At 55.0% G+C, this 16,101-nt stretch overlaps 1 protein-coding gene across 4 annotated transcripts in view; it reads left to right on the plus strand.

The window, feature by feature from the left end:
* Tafa1 (TAFA chemokine like family member 1) overlaps positions 1-16,101 on the plus strand; it is a 358,217-nt gene that overhangs the window by 339,981 nt on the left and 2,135 nt on the right. For 2 of the 4 annotated variants that reach the window (XM_078033632.1, XM_005333868.4), the window contains exon 4: positions 12,003-12,127. The exons of the other annotated variants lie outside the window; for them this stretch is intronic. In XM_078033632.1, coding sequence (XP_077889758.1) covers positions 12,003-12,127 — 125 coding nt within the window. The remainder of the gene's footprint in view (positions 1-12,002; positions 12,128-16,101) is intronic. 4 annotated transcript variants of the gene reach the window in all.

Here is a 16,101-nt window from a genome sequence, read left to right on the forward strand (position 1 = left end):
CTCAGGGGAGCTGTCCATGCTCCGGTCACCGCCAAGCAGTTCAGGGAGCGCAGAGAGCTGCCTCCCCGACCTGGGTTCACGCACCATGGGCCACTCAGTGAGCCAGGCCTAGGTCACAGGGCCAGAGAGAGAGAGACGTGTCCCCAGAAGTCGACCGCATGCCCCTGTGGGGACAAGACAGTAGGTTATAGCTGGAGAGGCCAAAATGACGCCTGAGTTCAAAACCATTCCAGATTGGTGCTTGTTAGTCCGCAAAGCCTCGCTGGGGTCTTTCACGGCAACCGTTTAAGCAGTGAATACGAACGATGGGACTAAAGTTCATTTTAAATATCAGAACTTCTTCCACTCCCCAGTACTGTGAGCCGACCCGGGGTGGGGGGGGGGTGCACCCAGCCGTGGGGCTCTTGATCTGCAGACCAGGAGGGCTGATTAGGGGCTGCTGCTGTGGTCTGAACACTTGTGTCCCCCAGAGTTCATCTGTGCGAGTCTCAGCAGTGTGAGGACACGGGACACAGAGGCTCGGGGTGAACAGATCGTGGAGTCTTTATGGAAGAGGACCCGAAGTGCCTCCCTGTCTCTCCCTTCCGAGGGAGACGTGGCCAGGAGACCATGAACCAGGAAGCCCCCCTGGCTGAGGCCAGCACCCAGAGGCTGGGCCCCCGACTCCCAGCCTCCAGAACTGTGGGAATGACCTCTGCTGTTTCCGAGCCCTCCTGCTCCTGGGGTTTTGTCTCAGCTTCTGGGTGGACTGAGCAATCGCTGTGGTTGCGTCTCAGTCTGGTTTCGGCTCCCTGCCTGCTCCCATGCATGTCAGATGGATCCACCTGTGTGTGCAGCGGCTGCCTCCATTCCTTGGGGCGGTCAGGGGAAGGTGCAGCTGTGGCTTTGCCAACAGACATGCATTGCTCATGCTCTGAAGGCTGGAGCCGACACTAGAGACGAGACTAGAGATAGCCAGCAGCTGGGACCTGGCCAGTCCTCTCTTGGGTTGCAGAACGTGGACTTCTTACTGCGTCCGCACCCCAGGGAAAGCTCTAGGGCACTAACCCTACTCGTGGGGACCCTGCTCTCACGGCAGAGAACTTCCCAGAGGCCACTTCTAGATTCCACATTGCAGATTGGGATTAGCACAGGAATCTGGGGTGGGGGATGCCAACATTCAGGCTGGAACGTGGACTTTGGGTTCCCTGTGGCTTTCCTCTCTGAATGGAGGAGGGGTTTTAAGAAGAGATGCGTCATGAGGTTCAGAACAGAGAAGACATCGTTTTGGTACATTCCGTCTTGTGGAAAGAGGATCTTGAGCCCCAACCAAACCCTCTAATGCCCACAGCTCGCCTTTACTGTTTTTTTTTTTTTCTTTGAGAAAAGTTGTCATCTCAGAAAATGAAACGAAAATGGTTTTGGAGCTTGGCACTTGGGTTGGAGCCAACTTGAAAACCCAGAGCAGAAGGGAAAATGAAGTTTCTCAGGACCTGTCTTTTCTGCGAATCCTACCAATTCACAGGGCTGTCCTCTCCCACGCCCAGGCAATCTCAGGAAATGCTGCACCCGAGAGCAACTTCTCGACGCGCTCGTCCCCTGCTGGAATCCTACCAGAGACATCGGAGTGAATCTTAGTGGCTTAGTGAAATCAAATTCCACTTCTCTGGACCATGACAATTAGCATTGCTCCATTGTGAGCAGATCTGGGTGGTAATTAAGAAAAACCCAGCCTCACGGCAGACAGGCGGGCGTTCCAGGAAATGCCTGATTTGCATACAGCTGTGCCGGCCCTGTACCTTCTGCCGGTGTGTCCTGAAGGACAATACGCCTGCTCGAGCCGAGTGGAGACGCGCACATAATGAGCACAGAAAGCCACGCTCAGGGTTGTATTCAGTCAGCCGGGTGCGGGAATTTTAATGTGAGCGTCCTTCTCCAGGCATTGTGAGATTTCAGTACCGAATGAGTAGAAAACGGCAGTGGTGTGGCCGAGGTGCTGCTGAACACCTGGACTCACTGGGCGGTTCGCCGCCCACAGCATTTACTGAGTGCCTTTGGTGTGGCCAGGATTCCGGGCTCTATGTTCCTGAATACATCAACTCAGAGTATCAAAACATTTTGCCATGATGTACAGATTGCTAGAAAACCTTGGGAATTCATCATGGGCACTTTGCGACTGGTGGATGTTGTGCGATGTCTTCACCTGACTGGTGAGCTCAGCTGGAGCCGGCTTGTGTGGGCTGAGTCTGTGGGAAGCCCAGGTCTCTAGCAGGTGGGAAGTGGCCGCCACACAGGCCAAGCCGGGAGAGCCGTGCAGGCAGAGGTACCAGGGATGAGAAGGGGCGGGGCGATGGGCCAGCCTTCCCATGGACAGGCCGGATCAGGAGCGTGAAGGCCCCAGGTTCCCAGGCAGGTGGGATGGATGGTGTTGCTGGGGCTGCACCCAAGCCAGGACCTGTGTACCCAGAGCACACCTTGGGAGCAGTGCGCGATTGATAACATATGGGGCACATGCCAGGAGCGTAAGGGAGAGGCAGGGATTGTGGCCAACAGCGCGGTATGAGCCCCCCTGCTCCAGGGTGGCTAGGCTTTCCATCGATTCCACACCTGACGTCTGAATGTCCCTGCAAAATCTCCTCATTTGTTAGTATCGGCTGTTCATTTCAGTTATTAAAAATCACCGAGCAGGAAATGAGTCAGAATCTGCAGGTCAGCTTTGGTGCACAGGCCGCAGATGGGCCTGTGAATTAAACTAATTCCGTGACTCCTTAGGGTCAGGAGACTGGCCAGCCAGAGATCCTTCCTTGAGCAGGGGAGGGGCAGCCCTTGGTCAAGATGCTCAGGAGAACACCTGCTGCCCTCTGCCGAGCCAACGCCAGCACTTACAGAGGCAGGGCTCAGGGGCCGGGTGTCTGAGCGGACGAGAGTGAAACATCCCCGGAATACAGACTCAGGACCGGCACGCTGACTCAGGACCCCCGGCACGAACGTGCTTTCGTGCTGCCAGGGTCTCACTGTGTGCGTCTGTGAGGAGGCGGATGTCTGGGTTTGTCTTTCCCTTTGAAAGCACATGGATTCTCTCTGCGTGGACTCCCTACCCCAATATGACCCCGACCCCTTGTAAATGCAAGGGAAGAGCCCACCCAGAGACCGGTTCTCCTCCCTGTGGAGTTAATGATACCAACCTTCCCATCAGTTCCCGGGCTCTGTCACGCTGACGCCATCTCCACATTTTCACTGTACCAGGACGGACTGGGGTGCGGCTTGCTGGGTGCTTTTGTGAAAGTTTGTTTCATGCGTGTCCATTCTGAAAGGACATCGTCTCACTACCTGTACCCGGTGCCTTCTGCTGTGTGACACATCAGGTGCTGGACGGCTGAACCCCACAAAACTGTGCACTGCGCGTGATTCTATGTGGGGGCTAGGAGGTCTCCCCTGGTCTGGGCTGGCTCAGCGGGAGCTGGAGTCCGGGACGTCTGTGTCATGTCTGATGGTCAGCAGGACCCAAGAGTGCAGGAGGACCTAGGCTGAGATCACTCCTCTGCTCCTCACCACCCTCCGCCACGGTCAGTTTGGTGCACACAGAGCCACAGGTCCCAAGCGCAGACCCCTTCCCAGCCCCTTCCTGCACCCTTTCTGCTCATCTCTTCAGGAGGTGCTGGGCAAAGAGACCACTTCTTAATGAGATGGAAGGAAACCACTGCACAGGGGTGGGCACGGATGGGAGAAGACGAAGAACTACGCAGAGAAAGGAAAACGTGTGTCACCTGAGATGTGACATTCAAAGTGAAACTGGAATCATCCAGCGTGACAAAGTCACTCTTACTCGTAAAGTGAGCACGTTGCAGACCACCAGGATCATCACCACCCTCTCGCCTCCCAGGGGCCTCCCCTGCCACACCGGGAAGTGCACTTGGTCTCCAGGCTGAACCGGGAGCGCCGCCCCGACCCCAGGGTCCTGACTTAGAGCCTGCAGCTCTGCCTGAAGAGGAGGAGCCAGGTGGCTGGGCACTGTGCAGTCAGTTGCCGCCGCACACCCAGCCTCTCATTCCTGGCCTCCTTTGGTGCCTAGCTTTTCTCGGTCCCATCATCGGCAAGAAAAAAGTCATTTGCAAAGGGCTGATACTGTAAGCTTTGTTTTCCGTGTTGGTGGTTTCTAAATTACTTTTTTTTCGTGGTTCTTTAGAGTATTCTTGAAATTAAATATTTAAAAATAAGAACCTTGTATGATTGCTTATTTCCTCGTCTACTCTAAAATTCATGGGCAAAAGATCTGGAGCGTGTTCCCGGAGCTCCGGCTGCCCGGGTGAAGTAGTGCTACGCGTAGAGCAGGTGATCTGTAAGTGCTTCCTGACTCCAGAGCTGAGCGCTTTCAAACGGTCCAGAGAACTCCAGGAATAACCACGGTGGCTATGATCAGTGCCCGCCGCCCGCTGATGCTGAGATAGCAGGCTGAACCCCGTTTGTATGCACAACTAAGACGTGTCCATCAAAAGTGAAATAAAAGAATCTCAATGAATAGCCGTAACAGTTGACCAGCTGGGCACAGGGGAAAAAGAAATATCAGTGACCGCTGTTCTCCAGCTCTGGAGGGCTCGGTGGGCAAAGGCATCTCCACTCCAAACACGTGTCGTGCCCTTCTTGCCACGTTACAGAGATAGCCCAGCAGCAAATCATCCTTTTGCTATTTTTTTCAAACACGCACGGATCAAATCAGATCTGAGGGCTCTGTGACCGTGGGCTACCCACGGAAACTCCTCGTGAAAGTCGAGCTGCGTTTTCTGAAACGCCATTAGTTACCACAAAGCTGGCGGCCCCCATTCCCCCGAGTCGGCAGGAGCACACGGTGGGTCTTGTATCTCTTCGTCCTCGCGTGTTATCAAACACCTGCGCCACGTTCACGAGTGTCACGAGGCAGGCGAGCCCCTCACCGGGAGCCGAGAGCGCCTGGGTCCCCTCACCACCCTCCCAAGGGCCCGTGCTCTGAGCCATCTTCCTCAGCCTTGGTGACACCCTAATCAGATAAGAGAACGGCACGTCTCGCTCCACGCCCCAGGACATGGCTTCCCGGGCAGCAGGTGAGCCGAGGGTTGGGGACACGTCCACCCTAGCTGGTATCAATGTTTATAGATCTGAAGTGGCCTCAGAGGTTTTACATGCCCTCTTCTCTCTCCCCATCAGCCCTAAGAGCTTCTCCCGGGGAGTGTGAACTTTCCTTTAATCTAATCCATTTGGAAAATGACTCACCCTTTATTGAATAAAGTAGAGAAAATTGATACCTTTTCATTAGGGCTGACAAAGTCTTTTTCACGGCTGGCATCTGAAAGGTGTTTTCTATTTGAATTTTATTTATATCAATCTTCTCTAGCGGGAGAGAGATGAAAGTGAAAGACCTCACAATCGGCACACCCTTCCCCATTACCGCGAAGGCCGTGAGCACTAGCTCTGCTAACAGACTTCATGCCAGGAATTTCCTGGGCCTGATTCAATATTGGGAATCATTTGCAAAACGGAATGAACCAAAAGTGAGATTTTTAATATATATATATCAATGACTATAAAAGTGATTCCTTCACCTATGAAAGTAGGAAAAGGTACTTACCTGACATCATTTGATGGTGGTAAATCTGCAGCAACACTAGAAAAAAACCATATTATGGACCTAATAACACTCTGATGGAGTGCTTTTTAAAATTGGACAAGTATTAAATAGGACCGCACTCCTCCAGGGCGCCAGTTCTAAGGTTGTAGGAAAACATTCCCGACGTACCAACCTGCCTCAACCCAGTGGGACCCTGATTGATGTTCTTCTCCTTTTGATATCTACGTCTATGTCCTGAGTGTTAGAAAGCAATAGACCTTACGTTTTAGAATCGAGGAGGAAGAATCTAAAATTCTCTATGGTTGATGAAATGAAGAACATCAGAAATATTTGCCCCTCAATAAGATTAGAATGTCCATCGAGCGTGAACCTTAGGGCTACTCTTCAGTATTGTAAATGGGGAAGGCGAAGCTTGAACATGCAGGCGTATGTAGCAGAGTTATCTTAAAAGTGGGCTTCCTTGGGCTCCTCTTAACCATGCATTGAACCTCATGTGCCCCAAATGCAGAAACACATTTGCTCCATTTAATTCTAAAATGAAAATCTCCCTTCGGTCAAAGCGAGACCAGCGCCTGGCACGGGGTCCACAGGGGGACTCCGTGGAGCTTACACGTGGCGTGGGTGTGAAGTGAGCTGGACACCTGCTGTCCAGGCCAAGAGAAATCAGGAGGGCTCCCCCCACTGAGCACGCCTCCTGGGAGTTGCCTGTCCCCGGAGCAGACAGCTGTTGTCCAAGTGCCCTGTGTGTGAGCAGACAGCCCGGAACAGTCCATGGGAAGTGGGAAGAGCCTTGCTGTTCTCCGACTCACCTTAATGTCCGTGCGCAGTTGGCCTTTAATCTTACAAAGCATACCCTTCCTTGGTCTAAGAGGCCATTGTTTGAATGACCTAATGGTGAAGTCCTCTCATCAGTAAGGAACTCTGTTCCCCCCACGATCCCTGCTTTTCATCCAAATCAGATCCACCTGCTGACTCCCTTAGGCCACCTGAGTCTTTTCCTACACCACGGTCCTCGCGGTGTGTGTCTGATCCTCACATCCAGTGTAGCCCTGCTGGAGACTCGGGTCACGGGCAGTGGGAACTGGGTCTCTCTAGGCCATGTCCGGCACAGCAGTTAACGAGTAGCTTTTTAATGCATAAAATATGACACTTGTCTCCAAAAGCCTTTGAGGAAAGTACCGCTCACCTTGTGACCTTAAATCCTGCTTGTTCACAGCCCACACCGTCACCTACACCCTCATTTAGGTAAAACAGCCTCTGTTTGAAAAGCCCTAGAACTGAATCGTAGAATAAAAGCAACGTTAGTCGACCCCAGCATGAGCTATTAACTCCACGTATGTCTTTAGAGTGTACTGCAGAACCTATAAGGAAATACATGCAATTTGTAAGAACATTGATAAATAAATGTGTGCATCCCAGAATGAGGATAAGCTTGTGTGGAATAGGTGTGAACTCTGCAGGAAGGTCACTAGGTGGACGCCTACGTGGCCAGATACCAGGTACGTGGATAAACAATAGCAATGAGAGCCGTATGCTGAGTGCCCAGTTACTAGGCACCGTGCTAAATCCTTGTTACCTCTAAAATTCATGATGACCGCTGTCATGTTGTGACTTCCTGTGTGATCGAGGATCCCAGCCTTGAGCTAAGCAGCTGTCCAAAGCCATCCTCCCTGGAAGGGCAGGGACCCGGAGTCAAGGCCGGTGCCTCCACCAGGGGCCTAGCTGTTTCCCAGGCCTCCTGTGCCCCACGCAGGGCCAAAGGGCTTGGCAGATGCCCGGGGCCTCCCTCTGGATCAGGTCATAAATAAAGAAGAATGCAGCTGGAGGTCTGTCCTGGCTGATGTGCTCCCCTCTGGCTCCTGGGGAGGCCAACACGGTCGTGTTCCACCACTTGACTGGGCCTCCCCAGGCCATGGCAGCCGGCCGGGAGTAGGGCGTGACCTTGAAGGACACCCTTGCTCCTCAGCACCGTGAAGAACCGCCTGTCTGCGTGGAGGGAGTGTGCTCTGTGCAGCCTCAGCAGGGAGAGGCCCGGGGACGGTGGGAGCTGATGCTTAGTTTCCCAGTGCCGCACCCCCCTTGAGAGCACTTTCCAGGACACCCTCCGCCCCCCGGCTACGGCCACCGTCCTTTCCTTCCTCTGTTTCCTTTCTTCATCCTTCATTCATAAAGGACCTGTCTGTCGCAGGCTGTCCCTGCCTGTTCCAGAGGTAGTGTGGTACCTGCCTGCCAGGAGCGCCCGCATGGCACCCGTGGGCACAGGGTCAGCATGGTGGGAGGCTGCCCGCAGCGTGCCCTCTGGTGTTCTTGCATGGGCTTCCCCTCTGTCCTCGGCAGTCCCAGCGCAGATCAAGGCCGTGGCCTCCTCCTGGGAAGGCCGAGGCCCTGCACTGCCCCTCCACCCTCTGGCTCCTCCCTGCGGCCGGCAGTCCTGCACACCACTGCCAAACGCGTCTTCACTGGCCCCCTTCGGCTGGCCCTGTCTTCCTTTTGCTCACAGAACCCAGGCCCTGAATCTCTGGTGGCCCACATTCCCTCAGAACCCAGAAAGCCAAGCTCCTGGCTCTCGGAACGCTCTGGTCTCACGGGGGCTCTGCTCCCCTCCTCTCCTGGGAGCTGCTCCTCCCGCCCACTGGCGTGTTCTCTTGGCGTGTTCACTTGGGGGCGGGATGATGCCCTGCTCTTGCGTCCATTCTCACTGGATCAGGGGATGCATTTGCCGACCTCAGAGTCAGGTAGAGTTGAAGTGGTGGGAAGGGCCTGCAGCCTGCAGATGCTGGCTCTGTGAGGGCCCACGGCTGCTTGGTATCTGGCTGTATTACCACGGACAATGCCTCATGGGTGAACAGAGCAGTAACACTAGTAATAAAAGGCTGGGAGGTTCTGCTGTGCTTCAGATGTGCACAGAGAGGTGGGGTGATTCTCCTGTTACAGCCCAGCCTCTGGGTGGCTGTACCGCAGCGTGACCAGGCGTAAGGGAGAAATCCAGACTCATGATCAAGGGGGCTTTAGAGACTGTGATGCTCTCTCAAGGGAAGATGATCTTTTCTTGCAGGAGTGGAACATCCGCCGTTTCCTGCCCATGGTCCCTCCCAGGAGGGGAAGGAGCGGACGGATCCTCCTCCCCCGTCGCTGCAGACAAGGGAGAGTCCGATCTATAGCTGGCATTTAGTTAACTCAGTTCTTGTAGAGCATAAAAAGCCCTCGCAGCAGTCGCGGGTCCACTCCACGAGTTTCCCACGGCTTCCCAAACTTCACTGTGGCAATCCCTGTGAAAACGCTGTGACGAATGGAAAGAAGCAACCTGCAGCTCGGCCCAGGAAGAAAGCAGGCCTGGTGGTCTGACTCCTGCCTCCACGTTCTTAAAGTCGATTTCACAAGGAACCAGACGTCTTTGTGTTAGGCACGTGTTTACATTAGGCACCGAGAATCCCTTCATTCCGCAGTCGGTGATCTTCTCTAAGTTCTCTGAAGACCCCGCACAGAGCCGGGGTGACGAGCAGAGTGGGTTTTGTGGGTGAGGGCCCCGGATTTTAGTGTGGATCCTGTGCTTCCCACCTGGGTGAGCTTAGGAAGGGTCACCTGCTGTGGGTCAGTGTCCACACCTGCGAGTGGGCCCTTAGCAGCCACCACCTCACAGGGGCAGGGACGCTGTGCAGGAGAGGTGCCCAGGGAGTATCTGGCTCTGGGTCAGCAAGAGGCAGCCGGGGCCGGTTACCGTTTCCTTAACGCGTTGACTATTATGATGGAGGATAGTTAATAATTATTTACATTTTTATTCTTATGAGCATCTCTGTAAGAAAAAAAAATCATAGAAACAGTTAAATAACATCGATACATTGGCTCGCTTTATCAGATCTAACAGATCATTCCTCTTCCAAAAATCTGAAGATTTTAGGTAGCTTCCAGTTGGGGAGAGAAGAAGAACCTTTGAGATTCTCTCTCTTTTTAAAAAGTCTTGTGGTACGGAGGAGTTTATGGGAAAACTGGGCTTGGAGACTGCCTTGACCTGGACCCGGAGAGACGCAGGGTAACAGGACCAGTTGAGGCATAAACAGCAGCAGTGTTGATGGAGCGGCACATTTAGGGCAGCCACGGTGCAGGGACGGAATGATCCTAATAAGCCCGAGTGTGCCCTCTGCGACGCGAGTGTTTAGATGCTGTAAGCAGGACTGGAGCTTGTACTCAGCCTGCCCGCCCCCCTGGGCCAGCGGACCTTTACAACCGAATTAAAGTTGGCACGTGGGTTTGGCGATGTCTCTCCCCTCCTGTCTGCGTTTTCATTTGGGGGATATTAATGCCTGGGAGATGGGGAAACTGCTCTGCGAGCTTGCAACAAAGTAGGTCAGCTCCAAGAGGAAGGAGAGGGCCCGAAGGAGGGGGCAGAGCCCGTCAGAAGGGGGAGGCGCAGGCCAGGAGAGTGAGAACCTGCCCTCTCACAGGCCCCCTCAGAGCTGCAGCAGGGGGTCCACTCCGGCTCTGCCCAGGCCGCAGGGTGGAGATGTCAGGAGGCCGAAGGGAGAGGCTCCAGGATCGGTGGTAAATGCAGCCAGGCTGTCTCTCACTGAGCTCCTGCCGCCCGCAGGAGCCACAGCTTGTAGGTTCTCAGCACCCTGCCAGGGCCTGACGTCCACCTCCTGCCCCCAGAAGTCACCGTTCCCTTTCAGCCATACATGCTTCTCTTTCTGCCCAAAAAACATGTGCCTCTCCTGTTTCACCCGGCCACCTATCCACTGCCCAAGTCCTTTCATGGCCATATCCGTCCCCTGCTCCATGCCCTGCTACCAGACTAAATAAAAAGAAAAAGAAGAAGAAGAAGAAGAAGGGGGGTGTGTCTGCTGCTGCTCCTGTCCGTGTGCACCGGGCATCCTGTGGTCTTGGGTCTGCAGAGCTGCACGAGGTTTCACCCCCCATGCTGGGTCCCTGAAGCTGCATTGCACACCTCGGTCTGTGTGCAATGAACAGCCAATAGGGCAGAGGTTCCCTGAAAACCCAAACCGCTGCTTCAGTACAGCAGACACGGCCGGCCTGCGTGATCCTGCACAGCAATAGTGCTCAGAGCTCCGAGTTTCCGGGACAGGAGATGGGCGCAAGGGAAATCCTGGTACGGATGAGGTTGCTGCTGCTCTGCTCTGGGTCAGCAGCCCGTCCCTTTGCAGGTGCAGGCCGGTGGCCACTTCCCTGTGGTGTCCACCCCTCTCACTCCACTGTGGATCCTCGTGACACTGATTCATTGGGCTTCTTCTTTGTGGCTTTGAGATTCCGACATCATGGCAGAAACGCTCATCTTTGGGAAGAGGGAGGGAACTAGGGCCCTGATGTGAAACCAGCGGGAAAGTGCCGCAGAACAACGCTGGCGGCCTCGCGGGGGTGGCCAAGGGGAAGCCAGGCGGGTCCGGAGGAGCTACCCCCTTGAGGAGCCACGGAAATGACCAGTGACCGTGAAGAAGTGGTTTTTGTTTCAGTGTGTTAAGGAGGGTGTGGGCTTCTTGATTGTAAAGCGTGGGTGTAGTCCCTGGGTCAGGGACTCATTATCACAGAACACGCATGTGAATAAGTGCACGGACCTCACTGCCAGCCTCCTAATGTCCATCCTTGATGTCACCCCGAGAAGCGGGGCTGTTCTATCAGGGGCTCCGTTCTCATCCCCCCCCACCCGACGCCGTGTCAGACCACGGCACCCACGACCCGTGGCAACTGTCCTTCTGGCTGTAAAGGAGGACTCTGAGTCCTTATCACTGTCGAGTTCTGTTTTGGTTTCGCGCTGGGGATGGAACCCGTGGGTGCTTCGCCACCGACCCACATCCCCAGGCCTTTTCATGTTGTCATTGTGAGACGGGGTCTCGCTACGTTACTGCGACGGGCATGGACTTGGGACCCCGCCTCCCGGGTTGTAGATCCTCAGTCTTTCCCCACCACACCCGGCTCTTACCCTTGACTTCGACTTTGCAACTCTGCTTTTGCATTCTTGGTTCATTTCTTATTTTTGCTGGACCTTGGACATTCTCCAAGGCCCTGGGCTAAGGGAAGAGCCCGATGCAGAAAGGACGGTGACCATTCCCAGGGACACTTACTTGTTCACCTCCCCCACTGAAAGGAATAGCACCAGGTCCCCGATCTGCACAGGTAGATTCACCCACGCCCCTGGCGGCCCCACAGGTGAGCCTGCCCCTTCCCCAGGCGTTCAGCCTGCAGGGAGACGCGGGCCAAGCCACCGCGTGGTGACGCCAGACAAGGAAATCCTATCTGCATTCTGACACTTAGACCTTGAGGTCTCCTTCTCCCTGACGAAGTTTCTCAGCTGGTCAAGGGGGATGCAGGTGGACCTCGTGCTTCAGGGAGCACTGAAGCCCACGGGGCACGCTGTGTCTGTGCCAGCTGCCCCGTGGGTTGCCAACGCTGGTTTCCTGTTCTTGCGCAGCCTCCATAGTGATCGGGAAGTGGTGGTGTGAGATGGAGCCCTGCCTGGAGGGAGAGGAGTGCAAGACACTCCCCGACAACTCGGGATGGATGTGCGCCACTGGCAACAAGATCAAGACCACAAGGGTGAGTGCTCGCATCTGCATGTCCCCTGCCTGTGACGTCCCCTGCCTGTGACGTCTGCACTCTGCCTGGGTGTTGTGCAGACGGCACCCAGAGAAGCTTTGGGAGTGAAGGAGGGGTGTCCCAAAGAGAAAACACACTCGGCCAGGATCAAGGGGCCGGAGACTGAGCCTGGCCTGTCCACACTGGGCTGACCCGTGTTCCTGTTACGGGCTCCTAAGCAAAGCCAGGCGGCCGTAGCGGGAGGGAAGAGGAGCAGAGAGTTAGGTGCTCGCTCATCCATTCAACGCCTGTGGTGCTCAGAATGTTAATCAAGTAAGTGCCTCTCCCCTTCTATCCAGACCGTCGGGCTGCAAAGGTCTGCCTTCGAGTGCAGTCATTTCTTAAAGGTTCTTTAAGGCAATGCTTTGATGATCTTTTAGAAAAGCTAAAAAGGTTTTTGCAAAGTGAATGATCTTCCTTGGTTTTCCTGGCTAAGTCAGGAGTGATCTTCAAAATACACAACCACTGCAGGGCGAGGCTATTCAACCCGCAAGAATTGGTGCCAAGATGCTGGGCAAGAGGGGAGAGCCCCCGTTAGGCTAGCTTACCATAGGGACTGGCCGACCGGAATCCTAAAGGAGTGTGGTGGGAGGAGCATGGGTCACTTAGAACAGTGACTCTTCATCACCAAAAGCACACGATACTCTAACAACCAGGAGGGCACGTGTACACGTGCCCTGATATGCAGGGTGTGTGAGCATATTCTAATTTGTTGGGGCATTTTTTAAAGCAATCTCCACCAGCTTTAAATCACAGTATGTTGAACTCTTATTTTGCCAAAAAGCTGAGTGAAATTTAAAAGAACATCCCTGATTCCAACCCCTGTATCATTAAATAAACCAAATTGGTTTGTGCAGCTTTGTGATGCAGAATACAAAAATAATGGCATGCAGTGCTCTCTAAAAGCTCATTTCTTCACATATGAGATAATGGAGACGCCGCGTGGAATTCAGTTGCTGGCACTGGCCACGCGGCCCGGTAAGCGGCCACCTCTCCCGGCCTGTGGCTGGTGGGATTTCTGAGCCTCCCAGCGTGCTAAGGTGCATCTGCCTGCGCCTGCGTGGCCCAGGAGGACTGGCGTGTCTGGTTTTGCTGGAACACCTGCAGGAGATCATCGGAACCCAGCCTGGCTGTGCCTGCCCCCTGCAGGTCCCACTCTGGATGAGCTGCTGGGAGCCTGGTTTCCTTTTGGTTGTGTTTTGCCTGGAGATGCTTTTACCAAATAGCTTGCAGATTCCTCACAAATCAGTTGGTTTCCAGATGCACAGAATCCTGGCCTTATTCCTGGGATCCCATCCCCTTGTTGTAAAGAGGTTCCTGGCATGTTTTCTGCGAAATCTCTATTTTCCATTCCAGTTGATGACCCATATCCAGGGTAAGTCACGCTCTCACGGAGTCTCCAGACACCATCGCCCTGAAGACAAGCAAGGCCCTCAGGTCGTTTCGGGATTTACTGGGGAGACCAAGCACGAGACCCTCCGGAAGATAGAGGAGAAACTCAGGAGCAAACAGGAGCAAACCAAAAAATGGGAAAAAATCCAGAAAGCGTTCCTGCTGCTTTTGCTTGTCTGTTTGTGTGTTTGTTGTGACAGTGTGACTTCCTTTCACTTGGCCTCTGGAGAGTGGATCTTAAAACCATCGGGTGTCACAAAGGCACCCTGGATGGTTCCCAGCACCCCAGGGGTGCTGTGCAGAGTCTGATCCCAGGGCGGAGGATGCAGCACCGGCTCCTACCACCCTCGGTGGGCCTCGTGCCACCCAGAATGTGCGGGAACTCCGTCGGGTCCCGAGGGTCTGCACCGAGCAGATGTGCCTGTCCTGATGCGCGCCCCCAGTCCACGCAGAGCAATCAGAGGCCACTCTGCAGCCCCGTGAGCGACGGCCATCCAGCGAGAGTCCCCAAGTCCACAGGAAAAGGGGACCCTGGGACAGACGTGCCTCTTTACCCCGAGGGACCTCCAGCGCTGGGGCCGTTTTCCCCCGACCTTCCCAAGAGGTTCAAGGTGAAGTTCAGAGTTGTAAGTACTGAGGCACCGACTAAGTCTGGATATCACGCGGGAGAGCCAGGGATTCTGCGCGTGCCCAGGTCGACCGAGGCCTGACGTGCAGGGAGAGCAGGTTGACGCTGACTTCTCTGGACCACTGCTCCTACACGCAAGGTTGACGCCGAAAGCAGGTTCAAGGGGGGAACAGGGTTGAGGAGGACACCAGGTCGTTCAAATGGTGGCAGAGTTCTCTCGCAGGATGGTGGTGTTAAAAGTCCCTCCCGTGTAGGAAGGATTGCCTGAAAGCTGCCTGCGACTCCATCCTCCTCCCTGACAGCGAGAGACTTTCCGACCTTCCTGCTTGGTAGCTCACTTCCCAAATAACCACCCAACACAGACTCCCAGAAGCCAAAGGTGGCCCAATTTTCATGCTCTGGACTTTACGCACGCAGGAGGGGAGAAAAGACTCAGTGTTTCCTCTGAGCCATCAGCTGCCCCGGAGCAGGGACTGGCCCAGGTGACAGGCCGCAGTCTCAGGGAAAGCCATCGGGACTTTGGGTCTGGGTGGCAGTAGAGCATGGGGGGGGGGACAGGGGCTGCGGAGGGGGACGTAGGCCAAGCGTCACGTCCCAGGAAGAGAGGAGGCCCTCCACGCGGGGCACAGAAAGGAGCAGGCGTTCGCTGACCTTCCCAAGACCGTCTGCAGGGAACAGAGCGGGCAGCCCGCAGGCTGGGCAGGAGCGGGCACTCGGGCGAAGTGTCCCGCCCGATGGCAGCCCTGTTCCTGCTCAGCCCTGTTCAGTCCCTGCTTGGGTGGCCTCATCACGCTGCGCTGTGGTACGCAGCAGCCAGACGGACGTAATGTGTTCGGGAGATGTTTTCCTGTGGGCCTAGACACCCGGTGCCCTTTCTTCTCTTTAGAATGACCTGACAAACAAGTAGAGCAGAAGAACAGCTGGGCAGGCCACTTCCGTGTGCTCAGGAGGGTGCCTGGGCCTCGTGCCTGGGGGACAAGGGCTGGCGGTAAAGACAGGCCTCCTCAGAGGAGAGTGGACAGGAAGAGGAAGGGGCTGAAGCGAGGAGAAGACCAAAGTCACTTGCAAAGAAACTCGGCCCCTTAAAGCAGCAGAACTGAATCCCGTGTGGCACCCGGGGAGGGTCCGTCTGGTATGTGACTGTCTCTCAGACCTGTGAGAAGCGGGCAGCTAGTGCACAGCGTGACTCACGTACCGGTGAGGGACAGGGGCACTGCAAGCTCAGTGCCCGCTGACCACAGGGCTGTCCTGTCTCCCGTGACCCTGTCTGTCCAACCCAACTTGTTGCTCTGTCCACACTCTCTCTGGCCTCCCCCGATTGGGAGTGTGAGCTCACAAACCTCTGACCACACAGTGTGTGTCTGTCCAACCCAACTTGTTGCTCTGTCCACTCTCTCTGGCCTCCCCACCTCTGTGTGTGTCTGTCTGACTGAAAGGGCAAAGACCAGCTTTGGCAGGTGCAGATCTTCTCTCGGGTTCTTCTACCAGGTCAAAGGTGACCCGAGAGCCCGAGACCCCTCCTCCCGACCTCCAGCCCACTTTGCATGGAAGGCCTCTAGAAAGAGAAGCAGGTCTTTAAAGGGATCCCATCAGTGGTGACCAAGAAGGATCAGGTATTGAAGGACAAGGGAGAGACGTTAAAAGACACGGAAAATACTGAAAGATTCAGAGGATGAAGCCGTTTACGGCGCCACAGTCTTTCCTGAGTGTGAGTGAAGTCGTCCCTCGACAGTCGGTAAACTCACTCAAGCTCTGCTCCCTGAGCTCCGTGCATGGACGTCTCAGGGGTGTGCTGGGGTGTGACCGCAGGGCGGGACGGGGGGCCTGGGTCGGGGAGAAAAGAGGCGATTTCAGCTCAGCTTTGGAAATGGCATGTCCTCTCTCCTTTGGATAAAGAGAGGACAGTGTCCACCCA

The sequence above is a fragment of the Ictidomys tridecemlineatus genome, chromosome 16 (genome assembly GCF_052094955.1).
Source record: "Ictidomys tridecemlineatus isolate mIctTri1 chromosome 16, mIctTri1.hap1, whole genome shotgun sequence".
Taxonomy (NCBI): Eukaryota; Metazoa; Chordata; class Mammalia; order Rodentia; family Sciuridae; genus Ictidomys; species Ictidomys tridecemlineatus.